Here is a 27331-nt window from a genome sequence, read left to right as displayed (position 1 = left end):
CATCCATCCATCCATCCATCCATCCATCCATCCATCCATCCATCCATCCACTTATTCATTCATTCAACACAGTTTAAGCACCGCTATGTGCTAGGCACTGAACACACAAAGGTGATGAGACATGGAACCTGCTCCCATGTTGCTTACTGAGACTTCTAGATGTGGAATGAGATGCCAGTCTTTCCGAATTCTGATCTGCTGTGCTGGACTAATGTTTCTCAGCACATCTCTGATCCTGTCACGTCCTACTGAGAGACATTCAGGAACTCCTTCTTATCTGTGCAATCAAGATGAGCTCCTCCTGTCCCACAGCAAGATGCCATTCAAGGGACAACTTGTTCAGGCCCCACCGGCTCCAGGCTAATCTCCTACTTTTCTCCTCATTCACCCTTGGTCAGCTGACTTCAAGTCTCCTCCCCGTCGGTGGGCCTGTCTGCCACTTCCAGGCTACTGCTGTTCCTCTGTCCTTTCTCCTCTTCTCTTGAACTTTCTTCCCCTCCAAATCCTTCAAGACCGAACTCAAATGCTGTGCTCTCTGGGCTCTGAACCTCTCTCTTACCACATTCTGCCTGTCATATAATGAGTCACACACATTTCTATCTGTTCTCTTGGGAGTAGGACCATGCCCTATTCACCTCGGCATTCTTGACCAGTTAGCTGGTGCAGGGACCTACATGTAAATGTTTAATTCATTCTGGAGTCACATCTTTTATATATATGTATATATATATAATATATAAATATATTTATATGTATTTACCCACATATATTTATATATACATTACATACATGTATAAATAATTAAGAATTGGCTAGAAAAGTTCCATCAGAAAATTGAAAATTAATTTTACATTCTATCATTTTTCTGTCATTTTGTGTTAATATGCACTCACTCTTTTTACTTACTGGAACCACATTTTAGTTTATGTGTAGAGGTTTAGATTTTATTTTGGGCTTAAGTACTGCTCTATTTAGACGGGTGTGAACAATTTAAATTCTTGAAATTACTTCAAATAATTCTATTTCCAAAACAGGAATAGGAATAATTTTAGGTACTTTAAAGAATCATAGTTGTATGGAACCTCTTATTTAATTGCATCTATCCTTTTAATGAGAAATAAGTGCAATAAAATTTTATTAATTCAGACTCTATTACTTGGCAATTTTTGATAGTTCAGTTACCAAGGTGGCAGATATTTACTTTTTAAAAGAACAAACTTCTCAGGCACTTAGAAAGATCCACCCATGTGTGGATAGTTGATGTAATAATTACAAAAAATTCCCGTTGTTAATTACAGAATATCTGGCAGTATAGTGATATATTTGGCAATAGTTTGTCAACTGTTAATTCAAGTTAAGTAATTTTTTTGAAGGAATACCGTAAGTGAAGCTTTTATTAAAGCTAATGGCTGGACTCTTAAATAGTCTGAGTTAGTGAAATTTAACCAGTTACAGGGTTGTTGTCTGTATTCAAAAATAGTGGTTCTACAAATATCGTCCATGAGAGGGGATGTGATTGAGGAGACTGGTGCCCGGTCATCCGAGTCTCTCCAGATTGCATACAGGTGATACTCTCCTTTTCTTATTGCTCTTGATTGCCAGTAGTAATCCTAAGGAAGGCTCATTTACATGTAGAATACGCCTACTTTCTCTCGTTTGGTCCTCACCATGGCTTTAGTTAGGGTGGGCATTACTGTGCCTTGAGGGACTTGCCCATGTCACACAACAAGAAGGGGAAGCAGTAGTATTTTCCCCAACATCCTCTGTCTCCATGTCTCTGCATGCCATCACACTGTCTTTCAGATAGTAGCGACTTAGGTTTCCAAAGCAGCGCATATCTGTAACTTCATTTGCTTAAAAAAAGTGACCCTCTTGAGATGGGAATAAGTGGATCTGGCTGTTGCTTTTCTTTTCTAGCGATCTCTAGCTATATGTCCTTCCTCCCACCTCCTTCAACTTCTACTGTGCTTTGTGTTCACATCTAAAAGGCACTCTGAAAATATTTGACACAGTGCTACAGGACGATCAGACAGTATTTTTTTCTGTCCACCCTGCCTTCGCTTGTCTGCCCTCATCTTGCTCTAGCTATATGCCCAAGGCTAGATGTTAGCAAAGGAGTGACTAGAGGCTTCTTGTGCCCTAGCCTCTCCCGTCTCTGCCCTCTACCTTTCTCATTGGAACCCTGTCCTCAACCCTTCTTCCCACTCTCTGTGAAACTCGTTCTTCAGAAAGAATCACTCATTTTGAGTCATAAATCATTATTGACAAATAATATCAAGCCTTCTTGCCTTCAGGCAATTTGTATTTTAATGGGATATAAGAAAATTTAGCCAAAGAAATGACTCTTTACTGGTAGAATTTAATCTTAGCAGTTGAGGGATAGTTTTTGAAGCTGGGATATCTTATTGGTACCTTTGAAATTACAGATTTAGTGGCCCCCCCATTTCACCCACATGGAAAGTCAATCTTATCCATGTCCTGCTGTCATGCCCCCTCTTACAAAAGAGAAAGCTGACTAGACTATTGCTCGCCTGTGAGTAGAACGACTGCTTCTTAAGATCCGAGTACTGTGGGTTCTGTCTCATCATCGAATGTTTAAGTAGCACTTGCTGGTGCAGCTCAGACAGAATGTTTGCAGCAAATCCATGTCTCATAGTCATAAAAAATAAAGGCCTTCACTGTGGGCCTTTGACTTGTTTTTTGAAAAAATCAATCAACAAATATTGATTGAGTAACACGTCAGCTGGCTCCTCAAAGACATTTTGACCTCTTTGATTCCATTTTCTTTGTCTGTTTGTGTGTCATGGAGCAGCGTGCTGTGTAAGTAGCAGAATCTGTGGCAGCTTTTAGTCCTTTTTGTAGAGGGAACTCTGTGTGGATGTGTGTAGTTGCACATGCTTAGGAAGGCTGTGGTCTCTAAGGTGTAGTGGGCCAGAGCTTGGTCCCTGGAGTCAGCCGGCCTGGTCTTCATCCAGGCTTTGATACATACTGGCTGTGTGATTTGGAACAAGCTACCCTGGAAACTTCACTTTCCCCATCTGCACAATGGGGATAATGTTAGTCTCTACCTGGAGGCTGGTGGTTGTCATTCAGATTAAATGATGGATTTGAAAAACTTGGCACTGTGCCTGGCACCTAGTAAGCATTGAATAAATGGCTAGCTATGATTATTTTCCTTTTGGCTCAGTGGTCCAAGTTTTCCGTGTGTCTCCTTGTACATTCACTTCTAGAACACAGGGACTTATACAGAAGCTTCTATAGGACTCTGTAGAGATTTTTAAATTGGACTCCTTTAGAGTTTTTAGAATTGAAGCATTCCAAGAAGTGCTGCAAAGAAAGTAAACTTTAACCCTAGTTTCTTTCCTGGCTTTCAGGCCACATCTTTATTCTGTCCTTAAATATAGCTGCTCCAACAAATATAGATTGATGGAGTGCTGCCTGTGCCATACTTTTGTTTCATGGTGTGGGGAATACAGAGGAGGCAGTTCAGACTGCCTTACAACTTGTCTCAAAATGATTATCTGGATGCGTGCGTTTTAGGAACGATTGGAGGAGAGAAACACCACCAGCAAATACTTTCAGATTTTATCCTCAGTCTTGGAGTCCCATGAAAGTTACAGAGGGATGGTAAATATACAGTTTGATAGCTTGGGGTCCATTAAGACCCTCCTGATTTTCTTTGGGCTCTGGTCAGATAAGCTGGTATGCGTGTTCATAGCCAATTCAAATGTCCCTAGAAGATCACTGACCAATGGCCATCCTTATTTTTGAAAGTCACCAGATAAGGCAATTTCTTAAACAGCTTCAGCAAGGCATTCCAGAAATGCTTGATCTCATACTTCTCTGCACTATGATAAATAAATACAATTTTGATTTCATCTCAGAGTAATTAATCTGAACTTCTCCTTCTGGGATGTAAAGTAGAATAATATTCTATAGCTCTTTGAACATTTGATTGGAAAGAAAATGCCCTAAACATTTTGCTTAATTAAATCCTAAAGAGGTAGTACAAACTTTTCATGATTAATTGAAACATGCATATTTTTACTGATGCATATTTATATGATATTATCATATGAAAATTTTATCATGTTATACAAACTATTCGCTTTGGGAATGTGATTTAATGCTGTAAATATTTTGCATTTCTTGTTGCATTGTTCATTATGAAAAATACGCAGGCTAATAGCTGTAGGGAAAAATCTGTTATGTGAATCTCTGTTGAGGTAGTCTCAAGTCTCTAATCACATAGAACTTTAGCATGAATATAAGAGAGGAAATTAGATTTTCATAGGTTGAAGAAATTTTTTTTAAATAAAAAAATTTCAAGCAGATCAAATTAGAACTGAGGTGCTGGGGCCTTCTATTTTGCCAATGTCAAGCATACATGTTATTTCTGGGTTTCAGGTAAAAAAAAAGATGTGGTTGTTGAAATGAACCAGTCCTTCTGGCTTTCAGCACTTAGGAAAAGTTCACTTTTCTATGGGTATAGTCATACTGCTTAACATGGGGCACTGTCTCATGTCTGGTGACAGAATTTTGAGATATGTTTTAGTTGACAAAGTTAATTTAGCTAATTATGGTTCTTTCTGAGTTTCTTAAATATAATATTAATATGTGACCTTATTAAGATGAGAATACCTGGGAAATTGGAAAATGTTTTCTTGAATTTTTGGAATAATCCACTTAATCAGACTCTTCTTTGGATCATTAGCCATTGAAAACAGTTTGATGACAGAAAAGGAGAAATCTGATGGAAGTTTTCCAAAGTGTTTGCCTTTATGAAATGGAATTCTATGAAAAACGGATTGGAATACTGAATTATTTAACAAGACAGATGCTAACCACCATTCTACGAGTTTTTCAACAGCCAGATCCAAAACGAAAGTGCACAATTTCTTTTGTCTCATCTTCTCATATCGTTACTTTGTAGTATGAATGATTTATAAAAATAATCTGCTTTAAAATTCTACTTTTTGTTTATTTGTTAGGTCTATTGTAAGCAAATATCCTTGCCTTCCCTTAAAAAAATGACAAATGGGTCTGTCTGGTGATGATGGAGTGAACCATGAGAAGACCTGCCAGCTGCCTTTTTGCCCCAGGCATCCTTCCTCCCGGCCAGGCCAGAGTGCAGGCTAAGTGCCCGGCCTTGTCATAGCTTTTCTCTGCCCTTTGTCATCTCAGTTTTAGTCCATTATAGTTAAAGATCTAGGACTTAAAAATCTTCTGTTTTGTTTCCCAAACTAGACTATTTAAAGGAAGAAACAATGAGGGGAATCTAATGCATGTTTTAAAATAGCTCCTTGGGAAGTGGGCTCTCCTCTTTGAACTGTGAGGCCAAATAACTTCCCCCATAAAATTTTTTTCCTTACAGATTTCACCAGAATCAAGCTTATTGCCAGTGGATGATTTGTGAGAACTCTGCTATATCAACTTCTTTTTCAGGAATTTAAGATTTTAAAGCAGCTAATCGATTGGGAAAAATAGAAACTATTAGAGCTAGTTAGTTTAGTAATGATTATTTTTAAAATATACTATTTCTAATCTAATTTAAAAAACTCCTTTATACTGTAAGGTAAATTATCGAGTTTTGTTGATTTTTCCTATCATGTAAAATGTCTATATGTAGACAGATGCTATGTTAGAAATCATATAAAATATAAGTAAAGCTTTCTTTGAATAGAACAAATTATTAAATGCAGTAATTGTATGACACTTGAATTCATGTTGTAACTCCATTTAAAGAAAGTTATGTTATTAAAAATGTTTGATTAACATCAAAGGTCATTTTTACACCATCTCATTTGATAATTAACAATAAATCACAATATGTAATTTGTGAAATAAAAATGGTCATTAAAATGACCATATTTATTCCATTAAGGTAAATAAAATGCTGCACATAGTTCTGAGTGATGACACTTGGGGGAAAAAAAGCCGTGTCACTGGACTACAAATTAGTTTGCTTCTAATTTTGCAGGCTGATGACCCCACTGCCTCAAACCAAATCTTTTCCCTGGAAATGGAATGATTGCATGACAGACTCTATGAACCATGAATATGTCAACAACTCATGGACCAGGCTTGCTTAGCAATTAGTCTTTCAGGGATTTTACTCAGAAATGAGACAACACTATACCAGAGCTTGTTGGGGATTTTGTGATTACCATTCATGTCTGGAGCATGAGTCTGGGTTAGTACAAAAAAAAAAATCCATGAAGGAAGAGGAGATGTGACTAATAGTGGCCATCAATCATGCACACGCACATTGTCAATTGGGAGGACCGAGAAAACTCCTAAGAGCCCCTAGAAGGCTGCAAGGAAATATTTCTTAGAATTCTACTTAAAGTCTCCTTTTATTCCCCCACAAAGAGGCCCATGTTTCCCTGACTTCAGTCATTTGAATATCACCGTCACATTTTTGTCATAACTTCTTACCACCTACACTGTAATTTAACTCAATACATTTTATTAACTGACTCACTTTAAAAGCCTTTGTTTTAAGCAGTAATATTTTATTTGTGATATCATGGGCTTGCTGTGCTAGTTAAATTAGTTTTCTTCTCCTACAAGAGAAAAGAAATACAGCATTTTAAATATTGAAAATATTGCATACCACCTAACATCATTTTAAGCATATCCATGACAGAGGTGACAGGTCCTACAGGAGCTGTGAGGACCATCAGTCTGGCTGAGAATGATCTGGGCAGCCTTGTGATCTCAGGTCTCATGGCTGACACCCCCATTACCATCCCTCCATCCAGGGACCATGAACCACATCCCCCAGAGGAGAATTTAAATCAGGCCTGCACCTCCCTGAGGACACCCGTGTGGGAAGGCTGCATCGTAGGAGACTGCTGAGTGCATGAGGCTAGTGCCTTTCCATCCTCAGAATCTGGCCACGCCCATCTTTCCTCTTTTGACTAACCATATGACTTGGGAAGCATTATATTGCAAGAGTAGATAACACCCCTTATCATGTAACAGTAATAGGGAAGATGCCAAGGTTGAGCCTGGCTCCTGACAGTCAAGTTCACATTAGGGCATCACATTTGTAGATTAGCACTGGATGTCCCACCCATGGCAGATCTTGTAGGCTTACAGCCGTACCTTTGAAGACGTGGGTCATTTTACAAGCTTCATTAGTACTGAACCTGGTTTAACCAGGCAGAATAAGCATTTTTACCAAGCTAAGAAGCCCTGGGCACCCTCATGGCTCTGCAGTTATGCTCTGGTTTTTAAGTAAATGATGTCTTTCAGAAACTTAGAAGCCAACCAAAAAAAAAAAAAAAAAGGAAAGAAAATAGAAGAAAAAGAGCACTGAGCCTTCTCACCAAGGGCTGGCTGTCTTACGGGGTCTGAAAGTGGTGAAGTACCGAAATGTGAATCAGACCTCCAGTAGCTCTGTGAGGTTCAGGGTGTGTCTAAGTTTGAAGGGATGTTTGCTTCTGATATGAACATTTTTCTTATACTTTTATTATAGAAGATGATGTGTCAAATGTACAAATAATGTGTGCCTGGTGCCAGAAAGTGGGAATCAAGCGCTATTCCCTGAGTATGGGAAGTGAGGTGAAAAGCTTCTGCAGCGAGAAGTGCTTTGCGGCCTGCCGACGAGCCTACTTCAAGAGGAATAAGGTAAGAGCCCGTAGAGAGAGGGGGCCCTTGCAGGCCTCAAAGACCACGTGCGCATGTGTGCCTCTTAGCTTCTTGCTGAAAACACTGCGCACCTTTGACTTTGATTCTTTCTGATTTGTCTCTTCTCTTTCTCTGTCATACTTAACCTTTTGGAATAAGGAGTCCCCTTCTAATGTGCAACCTGTTCTTCAGTTTCTCTTGTCACGGTGTTTGAATTCTGAGAGGGTGAATGAATCTGATGAGGACATGGTGATCGCAGCTGGTATCCTACGAGACTCTCTCTCCAGCAGTAGAGTCCATAGACTAGAGTCCGTGAAAGATAAGTGGTAGGGATTTCTTACAAAGGCTGAGAAACTAGCCACAGAAGCATGGCCAGAAAGCGTTAGTCCACTCAGTTTAATATCTGTTCCCAATGGGAATATTGCTCTGGCTCTTTCCAAAATCCGATCCACAAATTCTAATCAAGAAAAACGTCAAGTCTCTCTTGACACTTTATATTAAAGTTGATTGATATTGAGAAAAGGTGAAATAATGAATACATGAACCGACATTGCTCACGCAGACAAGCGTTTGTGAGAAGCTTGGTGGGTAAACACAGGAACAGCCATAGTTATAGTTTTTTTTTTTTTTGGTTTGTTTTTTTTGTTTTAAGACATCTTAGATCTGAAAATGTTCTTTTGGAATAGTATTAGCCACCACTGATGGGAAATGGCATGCGTGATGTTTTTACCCTCACACGCACACATACACACACAGCTAATTTCTTAATCTTTAAAGGACCGCTACAACATTTTGCCACCAGTTACTGAAGTGGATTGCTAGTTCTTGATTATTTTCCATTGATCTGTAAAGCTTCCTCAGTTCATAGAATCGTCCACATTTTGCTAACCATTTCCATTTCCATAATACAAAATCAAAATCTGTCCTTTCTTGAAGCAAACAATTAGTATTTTTTTTAAGTGTGATATTTGCAATCCTGAAATGCTACTCTTGGGCTCACTGCATTGCAAGAAGCACTGTTGCAGCAAATTACCTCCTGCAAATTTGGGTCACATCATTCTGCCAAAAAGCATAATGCCGAAAGAATTAGGCTGCAGGATTCAGTGGGGTGGAATTTTAGTAGCAGTCTCTAAGAATTAGGCTCATAATCTTCACTGGAACAGAGAGGCAAGTAAGGAAATTGTTTGGAATTCTTTTGGGACAGTCACAAGTTGAGTTCACTTTCCCTTGGGAGAGGCCAGTGAGGCTTCAGAGGAGAGTGGTTGGAGCAACACATGGGAGACACGTTTTGTTTTAATATAGGAGGATTAAAATGATCTCTGAGACCCTGGGGCTCCCGTTTTGAATGCTGAACACTGGGGTGACAATCACAGGAGTGGACCCAGTGCTTTTGTCTTCAAATCCCTACTTACCACAACAAAATACTTTGCATTCCATCCCAGAAGATGGCTATAGAACAGGGATTTTTGTCTTTCTATGATTCGGAAGGGTTATGGGTCTGAATCTTGATGGACTTCCTGTAGTGAATAAAATCAAGCAAGATGAATATGTCACAATCCTGGTGATACGTTACACTTTGCAAAGCCATCTTACTTTAGTAAGCCTTTGAAGAAAGGCACCTGATTCTATGTGAAACAGCAGCCCAGAATACTTTATAAAATAGAGAATGTAATATAAATAATATACATATAATATTACATCATAATAAAGTTTAAGGTCAGACTTAATTTAAACTTCGATAGCATATAGTGTTAAAAAATGGATAACCAGGGGCCAAGAGAAGAATTAGCATTTGGAATACTTACAGTAGGGAAAATCAGCAGGGGCAGGAGAGCCATTAACTTTCACGGCCTGCAAGGAGTTTTTTGGGTAGATCTTTGAACATCCTGCAAAACCTGGGAGTCGCAGGGGCTTGAAGTTTAGCCAGTAACTTTGACGGCTGATCCCAGCAGCCCATTAGTGTACATACAATACCTGTCTTCTCTGCCATCTTCACTCTTATTTATGTATTCAAAGCTCTGCCACACTATATGGTCTCACTTTTCAAACAGAGAAATAAACTGGTCACATGGCTTGCTGGATTCTTTTTTCTTTTTTTTTAATTTTAAGAGTGTTATCTCTGCAACAATATCCTATTGTATTACAATAAACATGTACAGCTGCTGCATTTCTGTGACCTGATAGGATTTTGTGGTCATTTCATTTCGGGCTTGGGTTTCCTAATGGATTGTATTTGATACCAGTCTCCATCCTGCCACGTCTAAGAACTGCTGTAATAAGCCCCAGGGTGTTCCCCCTGAAGACAATAGCAAATAGCTACTTCTCATATCATTTCACAAAGTCTTTAGTCCTCATTATTAAAATTGTAGAGTTTCTTAATCTAAGCAAAAGGAGAAAATTCTTCCCTTTCCCACATAAAAGATTTTTAGGCTAAATTCTACACTTTTAAATATTGAGAAGTAGATGGAAAATAGGGTGAATAATGTGTGTGTGGAGCAGAATTTTACCTTAGGTATAATGTGGATTTTAAAAAACATGGAAAATTGATTATGCTGTAAATTATGCTTTATAATGACAGCCTGCTTCTTGGTGGATAGCATGCCAGGATCTAAAAATGGTCTGTAAGTTGAACCCAAATTGCGAGCATAACTTTACAAAGAAAAATCCTAGCAAAAAAGGTAGCTAATTAGGAGAGCGTTCAGCTGACCTCTGTTTTGTGTCTGAGCAACACCTGCATTTGTGAATGTAAATTGGACAGCTGTGCCTGCGGTTGCTCTGCTCTCCTCTTCACAAGTGCTTGGGTATAGCAGCAGGAACTGATTTTCTGCTAAAAACAAGGACAAAAATAGCCCAACTCTGAAAATGAAGGCCCACTGAAAATTGGCTCTTTAAATTTCATTTGCTTCTCGAACGTTCCGTTCTCTTTGGGTCTCTGTGTCTGTTTGATGGATTAGATTAAGAATGTCACCTACATCTCTCAGAAACCCTGGCACTATGAAGTCGGGATGGATTGAAGCCAAGTTACTCCTTTATGGCATGTAGGTTATATTTTTAAACTGAATTTAAAATTTTATTTGAAGAGTCGTTTGGATTGCTGCAAGTGTGTAGGCTTTCTTCAAAACGCTTCTGCTAGGAGAGGCCTGTGAATCACAGCTGTATTCGTTTAAGGAACCTAACTACTAGCTTACGCATTTCAGGATGTTGGCTCTAAGAATTAGATAGTGTTAATTCATAATTATATTTTGTAGAATCCTTATCCCCCGCAGGCTCAATTGCTGGCTCAAAACCTTTTGAAACAGTAGATAAGAAAAATACTTTTGTAGTCTATAGGCATTGGCCAAACAGTGGGATGTCAGTCTCGTTGCTTCATGCACTAAGGACTTGTCAGAGAACTGATAGCTCATTCTTTTCCGCGCCCCTCTTTGAGGCCACAAGCAGAGAAGGACTTGAGGATGTTTCTAGCTGAGCGATTCTCCTAGGACTCAGAAAGTTGCAGAGACTCCTCATTGGTTTTGCAAGAAATACTGAAGCATTTAGTCCAACAAATCCCAGTTTTACTTTGCACAATAAGAGACACTTAAAAATATTCTTTCCTAAGGGAATAATGCCTTGTAACCATTAGCCCTTTAAAAACGAGTGTAACAAACAAGACAACAAATAGTAGTCATTTTCAAATATCCTGTATTTGATCTTTTTCCTTCTTCATAGGAAGTATCCTGTTGTCTAAACTAATGCCCACACATCAAGCAGGAAATCAAAACTCAAGGCAAATGGCCAACGCAGGCAATGTAAAGGATGATTGTGTTCTTTCTTTGTTCAGATCGCAAATTTATGATGTTCTTTGTGGATTAGTGGCATTGATATTTTGGTAATAGACACAAATTCCCGAGAGCACCAAAGTTTTGATTCCTTGTTCTAGTTTTTCCATAATTTGAGACAAGAATAGATAGAAATACTTCTGTAATATCATAATGCTACTGTTCCCCAACAGACCACAGTGGGAAGAAACCTGTGTGGATAAGAGATAAGGATAAGGATGAATGAAATATAAAAAGGATATATAGATATAAACAACATTTGCAGATGATGTCATTAAGATCTCCTAACAATTATATAATAATAACAGATATTCAACTAGGGAAATATTGTAAAATAAGAATTTCTTTTACTTTCAAACTATATCCCTGGATATAGAGGGATATAGAAGAGAGCTTGGAAGAGATCTCTTTTGGAAGAATCCTTTGCTAATTAGCATGTATATTATATTATTTGGAGCTACATTTTATTTAGACTATTGGTCTTTATGTTAAGCTTGCATATATCCTGGGAAAGAGTCTCAGTTTCAGACTTAACCCTAGAACCTAGTAGTGTAGAAGAAACATGTAACAATCGCCCTGTTAATCTAGTGATTAACCTGTCTACTTTTTTTCCCTTTAAACACCTGCGAGATTTAATTTGCAAATGGCTATCATTCATGAAGTTTTGGGGAAGGATATTAAGGAATTATCCGTAATTAATGTCCCCTGACTGCCTGAAGCTCAGGCCACAGACTCGCTTTTGCCAGTTGCTGGCAAATATTCTCAATTGACAAGTCAGTGCGCCCAGGGAGCACCAGAGTTCTTTCTGTGGCTTCACTTTGTTTTTATGGGGCACCAAAGAGCCTGTGGGGTCTGTCTGCCTGTGCCCTGGCCTGCAGGAGGATTCCTCTGGTTCTGCGGTGTCCATTGGAACTGTGCTGCTGGCTCCCCCGCTGCCTGCGTGTAGAGGCCCTGGCCTCCCAGGGCTTCAGTCTGCAGGCCCGTGGCTGCGATCCCTCTCTGTCCCCAGCAAACAAGGGTGTCCTCAGGAAGCTTTGAGGGAAGAACAACAAACCCAACTGTTTTCTTGTTCTCTGGTATTTTGAAATATGGAATGGAATATTGATGAGCTGCTGCAAATGAGAACTTATGAAAAAAGCAATAGCAGAGGAGGGGGCGGTGCCAGCCCTTTGAAACAATATGGTGAGGGTGGGGGTTGGGGTGATTAGAGCAGGAAAATTCTGGCCAGTGAAGTTAAGATGTAGGTCAGGCTAAAGTGATGCCTAGGCCCTTGAAGAAAACCAGAAAAGTTTGCAGGGCAGAGGTTCTGCAGGGTGGGGCACAATGCCCTAGGAAGCCATCAGAAGCTTGGGGGAGAGGTGTGTGATCCTTATGTTTACCAGAACACTTGGACACCACTTGAGAAACCCTGGTCTGGGGATACCTCAGACTCGTACAAGATGGGGCCAGTGAGTTTGTACTGAAAGAAAGGAATAGCCACATCTAGTTTTTAATGGGTTACATTTTGGGAGGTTGTGGAGGAATCAGAGAAGTGATTCTAAACTGTTAACCTAGAATGGATGTCAACTTCTGAATAATGTTAGATAGTTTAGATTAGATATGAAGAGGTGATTAAAGCTCCAAATAGCTTCAAGCCCCAATCTTTGTTCAACATTTCTTTTCAATGAGCACAAGGAAGAGGGAGAATTTTTCGTAGACACGAATCTGGTCGCCCAGAGATCAATATACAGGGCTATTGACATATATGCTTGAATGTTAATTTTCAGACATAGTCAGTCTCTGGCCATCCTTCTGGTGATAGCTAATGCTGTACATTTGAATCAGGTTTTGCTCCTGTGAACTGCCGGTAATTATCCAATCCATCTCAAAGGCACGCTCCCTTTTAACATTAACCACAGTGTCAGATTGCATCAGCTACATTGTGTTCTGGTGACTGCGGCTACAGAGTGATGAATGTGCGTGCTTTGAGTTCAGAGTCCAGCTGTCTGTTTGGGCAGGGGGCAGTTCAGTGAAACGAACGATCAGGAAGGGATCTAGTTATTTGGGACATGCGTTCTCCTTATTGACCCAGTCACTTGCATTGCCAACTTTCTCACCTTGCTGCTAACGGTGTTCAGGTTTATCTGAAGAATGAATATTTAAAGGATTATCTAATGGGTCATTTTGATGTGCTTCTCCCAGCATAAGCTCCATCCAGCACCGAGTTACTCTTTCTGCCTGGCTTTAAAAGGAAGGTGTGATGAGACCTTATTAATAGAGATCAGAGGAAGGAGAAGTTTCTAAGAGTACTTAGGGCACTGTCCAGAGAAACGAAGAGAGATTGGATTGTGCGTTTTCCTAGGATTATAGTTATGCTCTGTTAATTCAAATGCTTTGTTGAAAATGTTTAGCTTTCTAAATAAGTGCATGCCTAAAACAGGCCAGGTGGCTTGCCTTGGGATATTTAAGGTAGTAGTTTGAGTCCAGCATTTCTCTGGTACACTTTTGCAGTGTCTGGTCACAAAACCCGGTACACTCAAAAGGGCCATATGCAGGAGATGCCAACTATAGGCACATCCATGGTTATTTTTATTCCTCCCCCAACTCAATACTTCTGGATAGCTTTTGTACACGTAAGCAAAACTGTGAAGTGGGCAAGCCATGTGTAAATCTTGGTTCATTGGGCTCTTTGCTCTTTGTTCATATTATCATAGATTGAGATGGAGTGAAGAAAATCTTGTTGCAGATGGCTACTTAATTCCTGCCCTGGCAGTTCAGACTGAGAATGGGAAATTCCCTGTGTTACAGTCCACTCTTAGGGTGGCCATGCACACAGTGGAATCTAATGTCTGCCGACAGACTGCCTTTGGAGGTTATAAACGTCAGTCTGTTGCATTCTCTGTAAACACAGGCTGTGGGCCAGGGCTGGACACTACTACAAGCACTAGAAGGCAGATCAATGGTTTAATGAATCCATAAAGGATGCTTGAACTCGGCTGCAATTTACTGTGCACTCTAGTTAAATGAAACTCCTGTAGTCTTTAACAAAGATAGAGGTAATCAATGGCTGGGGATGGAAGCCAATGTCAGTAATCACAACCTTTCAGAATTTGTGTTGTTGTCTCATTGCTAGCAGAGGCTTAGCCAGATCCAGGCTCTGAGCCTCACTATGTCTATATTGATGTTTTCTCAGTGTTTGAGCTGACTGTGGCCCAGAGATGACATAATCGTAGTAGTGTTGCTTCTGTGAGGACTATTTTTAAGAGCTATGGAATATTATTTAAATAATATTTCTTTAAAGCACAAGAGTAAGCTCAAGAATTACATTTATTCTAACGTGTAGAGTCTTTGTATGGCATCCCCATGATGAAACGTAAATGGAGGAATAAAATCCATTTGTGATTAAGTCCTCAAAATGTCAAATTGCATGGTGTTGGAGAGCTCTGATTAATCCTTCCGTGGTAAAATATTCCTCATTAGTTTGCTATGGCTAAGGGTTAACCACTCCTATTATAAATTCAGACATTAATGTATTTTATGCTTAATTCATCTTCTGATAGAGGAAAATATAGTTGGTAGATATGAATTTTTTACTTCCAAATGTACTTTGGAAACATTATTCTGATTTATGAGTGAGCTTTGGCGGCATATAGGAGAATTCCTTCATAAATATGTTGAAATGTATTTAAAAGTAGTTAACCACTTTTGATTGTGAAAAAACTACTGCCTTGACTTTGAAATGATTATTTTTTTCCACAGAGATAGGAGAATTTATGACATAAATCAAAGATTTTGCATCCGATTTTTGTCACACAAACTTAAACTTTCTAAGTGTTTCACTTTCTTGATTAGCTAATTAGCATTAAGAGAGCTGGATCCCACTCTGATAAGTGTATTTTGAGGGTTCAGTGGTTAATAGGAATTTTGAGGTATGTTGATTGCTAGTCTACTTCATAGGCCTTTTGCCAAATATTCCATGATAAGGTGGTGATTTCTATATGGATCTGATAAGCGATGTTATCTTGTAGTCTGGTTCAATGGGATGATTTCATATCATTTCAAATATGGTGAGCTGTTCTATGACTGCACATCCAACTCTTTGTTATAAGAAGAATCTTTGAAGGCCCTGACACTTTCTGGGATCATTTGTAGGGTTGTGTGTTTCATAAGTTGGAGCAATTTAAGTTGTTGGTGTCAAAGGATTTAGGAATACAGAGACCCAGGGTCAGGTGATGCGAAGCTGGGCAAATAGTTAAAGACGAGGAGGATTTGCCCAACAGGAGACAAGTGCCTATGTTCTGCTTGCTTGTTTATTTTTAGCCAAGCTTTAAAAAAACCTTGTTCTTTATTCGTTCATTTATTATTATTATTAATTTCTTTTGGTGAGGAAGATTGGCCCTGAGCTAACACCTGTTGCCGATCTTCCTCTTTCTGCTTGAGGAGGAGTGGCCCTGAGCTAATATCTGTGCCCATCCTCTATGTTATATGTGGGATGCCGCCACTGCATGGCTTCACGAGTGGTGTAGGTTGGCACCCAGGATTCTAACCGATGAAGTTGTGTTGCTGAAGTGGAGCATGCTGAACCTAACCACTATACCACTGGGCCAACCCTCATTCATTCGTTCTTAAAAATAAAAAATAAAAAGGCATATTGAGCCGTGGTGTGCTAGGCACGTTTTTAAGTTGAGTGGATCCTGAAAAGTCCCTGCCTGAAAGGGATTTACATTGTCTAAGGGAGACAGAGAATATACAAGTTAAAAATATGTAGGTCATGTGCTGCATAGCGATCTTTCAGTCAATGACAGATGGCATATACGGTGGTGGTCCCATAAGATTAGCACCGTATAGCCTAGGTGTGTAGTAGGCTATACCGTCTAGGTTTGTCTGAGTACACTCTGGTGTATGCACAATGACCAATTCACCTTTCTCAGAACATATCCCTGCTGTTAAGTGATGCAGTATGGTATATATATAACACGATTTCAGGTAGTAATAAATACTGTAAGAAAGAGCAGGATGAGGGGATGGATAGTGATGGGTTGCTGTTTTATATCTGGTTGTCATGGAAGTTCTCTTTGAGGAGGTGACGTGTGGGTAGGGACAAAATGAAGTGATGGAGCTGGTTGTGTGAAAAGCTTGTAGCAGAGAGTTCCAGAGGGGAGGAGGAGCAAGAGAAAAGCAGAGGTCCTCGGGGGGCACAGGCTTGGCATTTTTGAACAAGAGCAAGAAGGTCAGAGTGTCTGGAGTTGAACGATCAAGGTGGTTAGGGGCCAGATCATGTCAGCCACAGAGTTAATAGTTTGGATTTTAGTCTCTGTGTGATGGCAGCTGTTGGGAGTTGTTGAGCAGGGTGTGTGACGTGATCTGATTTTCGTTGTTGATCGGATGTCTGTTAAGGAAGTAGTACATTTAAGATCCTGGATGCAAAGGAGATTTGGAGAGTGAGAAAGGCAAGAGCATTCCCATTGAAGTTGGGTGTGTCTGGCAATAGAAAACTAAAAATATTGTATTCACTGAATTATTCACTAGCAGTTATGAAACATTTTCCAGTAGCAAAAGTGTGTTGAACTAATTTAGGGTTTTTTTTTTTTTTTTTTTTTTCGGAAAGAATGGGAGGAAATGAACCAAGGATGGACGTTGTTGGTTAAATGTTCTGACACAGTGATTTTCTTTCTATAGGGTGGATGGGCTTGCCCCCAACCCAGTGAGGAGCTTAAGGCCTCAGAAGGCAGGTTCAACACAGAACCCAGGTCTTGAGCTGAGACACCTGTAGCATCCACGGGCCTTCTCAAGCTCTACCCCTAGAAATAGTGTGATGAAAAGGAGGTGGTAACTTTGAAGAGACCGTCTTTGGGTAAAGGAATTAGTCTGAAGTTTATTTTATTCTAAGAGAAGACTTAATTTGGTGATTCTGTATAGGATGTATCAGGACTTTTAATGCAAGTAACAGAAGACCCAACTCAAATTGGTTTAAACAATAAAAGGCATCTTTTATCTGGTGGAACTGGCAAGTCCTAAGTTAGGGGATGCTTTAGGTGAGGTTGATCCTGCAGTGCAGTGGTCTTATCAGGGTCTCACTTCTTCTCATCTCTATATTCTTCTGTATAGAGTGTTGGCTATATTCCAAAGCAAGCTCCCCAGACATTATGGGATGGCTGCTAGCAGCAAGCAGGGCTATATGCTTCCTCGTTCCCATCCAATTGAAGACACAGTGCTTGTGTCCTAGCATTCCAAGCAAGAGTCTTGAAATTCACACTCATTGTCTATGTGTAGGTCACATGCACGTGCCTGAACTGGGGACTGTGAGCTGGCAATGTTCTGATTAGCCTTAGCCTGAGCTAATCAAGGCTTCTTGCTGATGTTGGAGTTGTGCTCATTTCCCTCTAAAGCCCATGGGAGGCTGCATGGGGAAGGGTAGCTCCTAGGATGAAAATCTGGAAACTATTACAAGAGAGAAGGGGTCAGAGTGATGACTGATGGTGGGTGCCAGCAGATGTCCACTAGAGAGAAGGAGAGGTGATCTCATGAGGTTATCTCATGAGGTTGAATTCTTTACACAGTGAATGTGTCCTGCCCATCTACTCTTTTCATGTGGAAGAAGGAATCTGGAATCCAAGTGTGGATTGAAAGAGAAAAATGTGGTTAGCAGTCATCATAGAACTACTTCTTCCATCCAGGACCAGCTGCTTTGAAAATCTGATTATTAAAATGTTGGCTTTAGTACCAGGACCAAAAGTGCTGACTTTTTCTATTCTTTTTGGACTTTATAGAACATGAGATCACATAGATGTAAGACTAAGGGATTGTGGTTAGCTGTTAGTTGTGCTCACTTGTGAAGAGGAACAGTGGTCAGTTAGAATAGCAGATAGCCCAGGATACAGTTTCATCAGTGTAAGTGGCCTGGGAGATGTTTGCTAAGGACTGTATTGGATATGGGGAGGCAGATGCGTGGGACTGGATGGGTGATGGGAAGAGGCTGCTGTTACCCATCAAGAGTTCGCCCACCTCCCCACACATTTAAGCTACTTTCTGTGTGGCTGAAAACTGTCTGTTAAACGAAAGGGAAAGGGGAGTGGTCAAACAAATCATGATTTAGTCTGAGGCTGAATGCATCAAGTTCGGGTGGCTGAAGGAGCAGAGATCTTGAAGGCTGCAACTTTCACAGTTGTTAATCTATTTATTCATTCAACAAATATTTGTTGAGCAGCTACTATGTGCCAGGCACTGTGATAGTCGGTGGAGTTATACTGGACAAGAAAAACCTGGTTCCTGCCCTCATGAAGCTTACAATCTAGTGGGAGACAGACATTTATTTAAATAACAGCACAAATGTGAAATTGCCACTGTGGCAAGTGCTACAATGGTGGGGCACAGAGAGAGTCTCTATCAGGGAGATCTGACTAGCCAAGCAATCTGGAAGCTTCCCTGAGGAAGTAGTGCTTGAACTGAAATCTGAAAGATGAAGAGGCATTAACTAGAGAAAGGATGAGCTTATTGGGCAGAGGACACAGCTGCCTGATTTCTGATCCTGGCCCTGATTAGCTACTTCTTTGCTAATTTCAAGTTCTTCATGAAGGGATGGAACTCTACCGACAAACAAGAAAACAATTAAACAAATATTCCCTGGATCAATAATCTCATTTATCCATTTGTTTGTGTATTCATTCATTTGTTCCTTCATTCATTCTTACCAGCCCTTGGGGATTCATTGCTTGCCTGCCGGCTTCTCCCTTCCCTGACTTTTCACTCAGCTTCATCGACTATAGAGTTAGAACATTACTACTAACTCAATTCAGGGAGTATATTGACAGCTTGTAACTCCTGAAGCTAGAAGTATTTGTAAATAAATAATAATAAAAAATAACGATGACTGTAAGAGCCTAAGTGTTTTTAATTATCAAATGTATCAGAAAAGCAACAATGACAACAGAGAAAAGATTGGGTGAAAATACACTGAGTTAAGAGAGGAAAAGAGTGTAATTACTATCTGACAAATATGGTGGGATGATTGAAAATAAATGCAGTAAGTCACTTTTTGATGGAGAGAGCCACAGAAAAGGCAGATCCCCCCCTCTCCCACCTTCCCCCCACCGCTGGGTGTGGAAAGAGATGTGGTTTTGTTGTAGAGAGAGAACTATAGAGCTATGTTAACATTAATGCAAGGGCAGACAGGAAGTTTGGGCGATGATAAATTCCAGGATAGAGGAATGCTTATTGATGCTCAGGTCCGCAGACTAGACAACTGTGATAAAATGGACACAGAACAGTGTGTCTCCTGGCACGATAACGGAGGGCGATTCTCATGGCACAGTGGTGTGGCGGGAAGGGAAGAATTCTCTTCTCTTTCTTTGTATTTGTTTCAGCCTGGTATCTCATTTAGTGCTTAGGATCATGATAACAACTCTGTAGAAATGTAGTGATAAATAAATAGGCAAGTAAGTAATTCAGATTTTATCTTCCTGGGTCTTAACTGGCTGATGTGGCCGTGGATATTCTAAATGAAGGTGTCTGCGTCTCTCTTCAGGATGCCAAGTAGAGGAGATGACCCTTATCAAGGCTAACCATACCTGTACCTGCCTCAGGTGACTGAACAGCTGGAGTCAGTGGCCCCCTCTCCAGTTCCAGTAACTTCTGAAAACCACACATAGTGACAGTCGTTTCCAAAAGAGGCTGATTTTAAAACTGTGATGAAAATGGCTAACAGCAGGCTGAAGGTTAAAGTAAAAAACTTAAAAACCATAAAATCTGCCTGGAGGCTATTTAAGCAAACTGTTTTAGAGGCACAGATGGTTCATATACCTCTGAGCCAAAAAACAAAAAAGTAAAAAGGGGACAGTAAAGCTGGCGTGATTAAGCAGACAAGTATGAAAGTTTTATTAGTACTAAAAAGGCATCCTTTAGAAAAGTGAAAAATCTGTCTCAGGAAATTCGGAAGACCTGTTAAAGATCAGTGGGAAGTGGAGAGGGCAAACAGATGACATTTCAGAAAGCAATGAAAGATAGTGGAAACACACAAGGTGCTTATGCACATTGAGTATCAGAAGCTGTGCTGTAAGGAGATGAGAAAACAGTGTGAGAGAAAGATGTGGAGAGTTGGCTGTGGCTTCCCTGTCCTGTATTTTTGATGTAGAGCAGTTTTTAATAGGGATTTGGTGCAACTAAAATGGTGCTTTGAATCTCCAAGGAAAATCAGCTGGAGCAAATTTGAGATGCTTAAGTGCCATAAATCAGAAGGTCCAAAGCATATGAAGGGAGATAAAGTATGATGTTGCAGGCATACCTGAGAACTGGGAAATCCTTGGGGTCTCTCCGAGGTATCCCTCAGTGCTTACGGCTGCAATCCTCCAAGTGTGTTCCTGTGCGCGTGCAGGGGCACACACACACATGTACACAGAACGACTCTGGATTTTAGACTGGTGAACTTCCATTATCATAATTTGGCCAAAAGTCAGACTCTGAAGAAGAACAGAACAGTACAGAGTTTGTAGGGTTGCCATTTGAGAAGCCTCTGAGAAAAAAACAGAGAAAGTAGTACTTGTGTCTTGAGTTAGCATTCAATATAAACCTAAATAAAAATGACCAAATATAGCCTTGCAAAAAGTAAGGTAAGTTGTTTGGATTTTCAAAAATCTAAGTAATTCACTTAGAGTTTGGCTGACTCCCTCCAAAGGGACCCTTGAGGAAAATAAATAACCAAAGGCAAGGAATAAAGCTTTGCCTTGGATTAAGAACCTGGGAGGGAGTGGATGATATTCCTCAGAGTACAGATAAATTAATAGCATACCATCCCAGGGGTTTATATTAGGAGTAGTGACACTTAATATACTTATTGCTTATTTGGAAGTAGATGACAGGAAGGAGGGGAAGTTTGCTACTTTCTCTTAAGTTGCTTTCACTTGAAAAACCACAGAGGATTACCTTCTCCTCCACTACCCTCCCCCACACCAGAAAAAGCCAAACCCTGCTCTACAAATATATAAATATAATGAGGTAACCTGACATCAGATGCAATTCCATTCACGGAGCTGTCAGCTAGCAGAGGGAACAAAAAATTTCAGTCCTCATACTCCCTGATACAAACTGCCTCTCAGCATCCTGAGAGAGGAACGTGGTCCAGTGTGAAGGGGCCTCAACTGTGTTCCTCGCCTAGAGTAAAAAAATAGATTTTAAATGTTTGCATTAAAGACAGTTTTTTAAAGTGGACAAAAGTACATCAAACTATTCGCTGATAATCAGGCTATGTCCCATCTTCACAGGAAATGTCTAGTTCATTCTTCTTTAACCTGATTTTTATAAAAGGCTAATGCTGAACTTTAAGAGAGTTGACATAGAGGATTAAATATATTTTCATTAGACTCCAGGCTAAATAAATATGGGATACAGGAGCCCGAAAAGGTATTCTGTTGAGGACAAAAGACCCTATGATAAAACTAAATAATTGGGAAAGATAAATGTAACGAAAGTGTGCCCTGCCTCTTAATACTCAGGGGTAACCTTTGCAGTTGGCCACTATGGAGAAAGACTGGGTCAAACTCTGTGGCAGATGGTTTAATACATAGTGCATACATTAATCCACGAAGGCGGCGCTGGAAATGCAAGCAGGTTGTTAATGATCGTGTATAGCAGTTGTGAGCTGCTCCAGCTCTTGCAGTAAGGTATTCAGATGTCATGCTTCAGGGTCCAAGTTGATGAGTTTCTGGGTTGGGAAAACATTTCCCCCTTTGTGTTGCACTGCACAGCTGATGAAGCATGCTCCGGGGAAGGGGTGGTTAAAGTACTTCAGGTGAATGGGAGAGAGAGAAGGTGGCCTCACATCCCAGGTCCTTGATTTAATTTGACAACTTCTTACTCCTGGTTAAAATGGTACCATCGAGAGTATATTGAGTATGAGAAATTTGTGAATCAAATGTGAAGGCAGCAGACACCACTGCTGTAAATCTAATGGAGCTTCAAACCTGATTATCAAGTCACTACTGATTAAAAAAAAAAAGAATCCTCAATCTTATGGTCTGTTGGCACCAGAAAAGCCTTGTACCAATGACATAATTTTCATTTTCGTCTACCCTGAATTATTTAATAAGTAGAAAAGAATATTGGCCTCCCAAATTCCACAGCATTGAACTTGACTTAAAGAGTCAATTAAAAACAGATAAACCCCCTATACCAGGAATGGAGCTCATAGAAATTATTTGTATTTATTGACGCTTAAATCAAGACAACCAGAAGTAAATAGAAATTCAGGAAGAGTTGGTTGCAAAGTTTAGATGTCTTACAGTGTTTCATTTAGGGCATTGTATATTAAATGTGATGTGAGGAGAAAATGAAAGTGCACTAAAGTAAACAGAGGTGAGCTTGAGTGAGCATTTCCATTCCTCTACAAGCAGAACGGCTTGTTTTTTTTTTAAAGATTGGCACCTGAGCTAACAACTGTTGCCTATCTTTTTTTTTCTTTTTCCTGCTTTTTCTCCCCAAATCCCCCCAGTACATAGTTGTATATTTCAGTTGTGGGTCCATTCTAATTGTGGCATGTGGGACGCCACCTCAGTGTGGCCTGACGAGCGGTGCTATGTCCACGCCCAGGATTTGAACCGGCGAAACGCTGGGCCGCCGAAGCGGAACGTACGAACTTAACCACTCAGCCACCAGCCGGCCCCAAGAACTCCCTCTTCATTCAAGCTCTTTTGCTCACTTCCTTTCTGTTTCTAATGCAGACATTTAGCACTTAATAAATGTCAGTTAGGTTTACTTCTTTATGACCGTGTAATTCAGCTGTGGACAAGGAGATGTTTGACATCCCCAGAATCTAGATATTTGGCTAAATATTTGATCAAGGCTAGTAATGGTGATGTGGACCTCAATTTTTCTCCTGTATGTAGGGAGATGGGATGGTATATTGAATAAAACCTATATCAACCTGATTATTTTATTTAGCTCCCATCACCTGTACTCTCCAGGAACATCCAGGGGCCCAGTAAGTGATAGCCACCACTGTATTGCTCTAAACCAGCTGTGCATGGGAGGAATAGAGAGACGAGCCTCACTCACTCCTGGGCAGCCCAGCACCCATGGGACCCCCTCTTCTCCACACCTGGAATGCCAAGCTTGCCCCTAGTGGGAACAGGAAGGAATTTGGTTGTCTCCATCTTGCTTTTGGGTCCTGAGGCTGAAATAATGCCTTTTGTCACTCAGCCCCTTGTCAGAGGCTGCTGCTAGCAGGGGCAGAGACAGTTTGACCCACAGTCTTGGCTTGGGCCAGGATACTGGCATAGGTTGAGGAAGTGAAAGACTGGAGAGAAGTGCAGGAATGAATATTTGGGTACAGATCAGTGTCTGTGCAAGCAGTGAATGAACCAGCAACTCAGGTCCTCAGAGGCTGGGACCTGTCTCAGGGCTGGGTGCCATGGAACACAGAAATCTGAGATGTGGTTTCTGCTCAGAAGAATGTCTGCCTGAGTGTGTGTTTTCCTGTGCTTGTGTGGAAATTGACCTCATGCCGCACATTTATTCACTTACTCACTTAGTGTTCACGATGTGCTGGGCATTGTTCTGTGGCTGGGGATACAAAGATAAATAAGGAGAGGTCTCTGCTGCTAAGGCTCTCACAGTTGAATAAGGGAGACCGACAAGTAAACAAATGATATTGTGGGAGGTGTGCTGGAACAGATGTGGAGAAGAAGAACTGGGAACCGCAGAGTGACTTCCCCAGCCCAGGGGCCAGGCTCCACGCCTGAGTGAGCACATGCTAGGATGGAGACCAAAATGTAAATTCAGGAAATGGGATGGATAGGAAAAAAGCTAAGGACAGTGAGGCAGAAAAAAAAGGATCTGAGTCAGGAATGAGAGCTCCACATGTCACCCATTAAAAAACAAAGGTATAACCCTTATTGTAATTCCCGTATTATGTTTTAACATTTTAAAATATTACAAACTTTATTGGAATACTTAAAATCATATTATATGATTTAAAAAATAGACTTTTGATGTCCCTTTTTCTTTGGGTTGTGTTGTGAAGAAGTCTACAGGAGATAAAGGAGGCAGAGAAGAAGAGAATATACAGACAGGGCTCATCACAGACATGTGAGAGTTGAATGCCTACCTGCACGCTTCCTGGACTGTTAGAACTGGAAGTGACGTTAGACAGCTCCTGCAGCATCCTCTTTTTATGGATGAGAAAACCGCAGCCCTGAGAAGAGAAGTGACTTGCAGGGGTCACACAGTTAGTGAGGGCAGAAACCACAGATGCTGAGACTAGGATGCGGTCTCTGAAGTCAACAAGAGGAGAATGTAATGGCCGCTGCCTAAGGGCAATAGAAACCACTCTTCCTTGTGATTAGGACATCAATATTCAGTAAGCGTACATATAAAATTGATTAAAGGGCTTAGTATGGTATTTTTCAAACTTTTATTTACCGTGAACCCATAGTAAGAAATACATTTTGCTTTGTAATTTAATGTACACACACACACACACACTCATACTTTGTTTCATAATATCTAAGTCACTTTGATGCTGGCAATTTCTTGATTTTACCAGAAAGTGTCAGCAGAAAATTTTTACAGAATTATGCCGCAACTGCAACCTGGCTGACAACAATTGTAAAATGCATCATGATTTCAGAAGTATTAAAATGTGAAAACTGTTTAGGCTTTGGAATACACAAAACAGGGCATAGCTATTTAAAACTGAAACAAAACTTTCATGAAACAATACTTATTTTTCTATGGGATGAACTCTGATATTTTCTATTTGTTTTGTTCTATTTCATTAAAAAGTTGCTGGTTGGGACTCATTAATGGGGTGAGAACCCAGCTTGAAAATACTAGATGAATAGATAGATTTGTATGAAATGTAATTATTGTGGCAGGATAGGGGGGCCTTTAAGCCCTCTCTATTGGATTCTCCTTGACCTTAACTGCAATTTCACCAAGTTAAACCAAGGTATTTCTCTCAGTTAATTAAAACTTTCATTGTGGATTTTCTCAGCAGAGTCATATTTATCCCTTAAAATGGCCAATGGCTGCCCCATTTATAATTTGTTTTTAAGTATGCATTTGTCGTGATGGAGCAGTGGGGGCAATGGGTGTATTGACCAGGTAGTAAAAGGGAATGCTCAAAATTTAAAATGTGCTGAGTCAATCTCTTGTATCAGGTGGAAATGAAGTAAAGGAAGGCAGAGATGACTTGGTAGGGATGGAGTAAGCGGGTGGAGGAAGGCCAGACAGTGAGGAGGTGCTGGAGAAGTGAAGTGAAGCAGGAGCGGCCTCCCAGGCAGCTTCCCACTGCAGTTCTGAGCCTTGGGCCAAAGGTCACGAGGAGCTAAATGGAGCCATAGACTGCCACCATGTTTGGCCTGGTCTTCATGCCATAGTCAATGAGATGCTGCCCAGGCCTGTTCCACAGAGCTGTGCATGAGGCTCATGGCATGAGGCTCATCCTTCACAAGGACTGGCCCACATCAGGGGAGTCATTTGGGAGGACAACTTGGCTATCAAGAAGAAAGAGTGGTTGAATTTATTTTAAAGTAGGCTGATAAAGAAATGATGCTAAGGCTTCCCTATTTAAATAATTTGATACACACAGCAAGATTAGAGGCGAGGTGAGGGTGGACTGTCAACTAGCATAGAAAACTCTCTGGGGCAGGGGTTCTTAACCTCTTGTTTGAATCATGGCCTTCTTGGACAATCAGAAGAAAACTTTAGAGTGCACCTTTTCTCTAGGAAATAAACATATGCACAGAATTTTACGGATAATTTCATGGGTTCGTGGACTTTCTGAAGTTTGTTCCCGGACCTCTTGAATCTAGGTTCAGAATCCTAACTGAGGGTTATTGGATGTGGGAGCATTCAGCTCCCCATCTGCTTTTCTAAAAACTAGAGTTCTTCCCTTCAACTAGAGGTAGAAGATGGAGGGTTTTCTAACCTATGCAGCCTGAAGTAGAGGTTTGGAACAGGTGGATGTGACCTGTTAGCATGAGGGATAGTACAGGCAGACTTGGGGTTGACTGGTACGGCTTGACGTCCCCAGGCAGATTTTTAGAATAAGCGTCCAATAATAAACTTTACTGTTTTAGGAGAGAGGGCAGTTTCGCCTCGGTGCCACAGAGGATGCTCCTTCCAGGATGTAGGCCTTGAGAATCAAATGACACAATTTTTCAGCAATTTATCCAATACTTAGAGTAGACAGATACTTCTCAAAATGGATGTCATTAAAGTCACAAAACTGGTGATATTATGGACAGATTCTTCCATTTGCATTATAGAGACATAACAGATGTAGGGAAGCTCCCAGTCTTAGCAGGATGTTAGGTTAAATAACTCTTTCTGCCTAGATGTCCTGTCAGACACACTGTTATGCTTCACAGAACTCCTGGCTACCTCTTAAAGGAATTTAAACTGTCAGCCCATTTAATGTTCATCTCTAAGGTGAAATTTTTAGATGAAGCCAATTTAGCTTAATTTACCAAGGCATTGCTTCATATCTGGGGTCAGGGTGGGGCGCAGGGCTGGAGTCCATTGGAGCTGCCCCTTTGCAGAAGTCTGGAACACACAGGACACAGGATGGCTTCTGTGGGTCACTGTGGCATGTGTTAAGGAAAAGCAACGTTACCCTCCAACTGTCTCCCACTCCTGCTCTTGAAAAAAGTGTCATTCATGCTGCCATTCCAATAGACACGGGAATGATCTCAGAAAGCAACTTCTCTTGGGTTTCTAGAATGGTCCAAGCATTGACTCTTCTTTCTTCGGGGTGGGGGTGGGGTGGGGAGAAACTATTGTTCTGAGAGCCCGCCTGGGCCTGCAGATGGAAGGGCTTGATCAAGTACAGCAACATCTTTGTGCTGCCTTTAGTGGTTTTACTTTTTTTTTTAAATCCCCTTCTGAGGGAAATCTGTGATGACAAT

At 40.6% G+C, this 27331-nt stretch overlaps 1 protein-coding gene across 7 annotated transcripts in view; it reads left to right on the top strand.

The window, feature by feature from the left end:
* Nucleotides 1-27331, top strand: part of SOBP (sine oculis binding protein homolog) — a 156340-nt gene that overhangs the window by 31332 nt on the left and 97677 nt on the right. For 6 of the 7 annotated variants that reach the window (XR_006890794.1, XR_006890793.1, XM_046677256.1 and 3 more), the window contains one exon: nt 7484-7635. Coding sequence is in view for 5 of the 7 variants with exons in the window: in XM_046677256.1 (XP_046533212.1) it covers nt 7484-7635 (152 nt within the window). In the remaining 2 variants the exon portion in view is untranslated. Of the gene's footprint in view, nt 1-6168; nt 6194-7483; nt 7636-27331 lie in introns of those variants that run through there. The other variant, XM_046677257.1, reaches the window with a different exon arrangement.

The sequence above is a fragment of the Equus quagga genome, chromosome 11, assembly GCF_021613505.1.
Source record: "Equus quagga isolate Etosha38 chromosome 11, UCLA_HA_Equagga_1.0, whole genome shotgun sequence".
Classification (NCBI taxonomy): Eukaryota; Metazoa; Chordata; class Mammalia; order Perissodactyla; family Equidae; genus Equus; species Equus quagga.
This window is presented reverse-complemented; position numbering and strand designations above follow the sequence as displayed.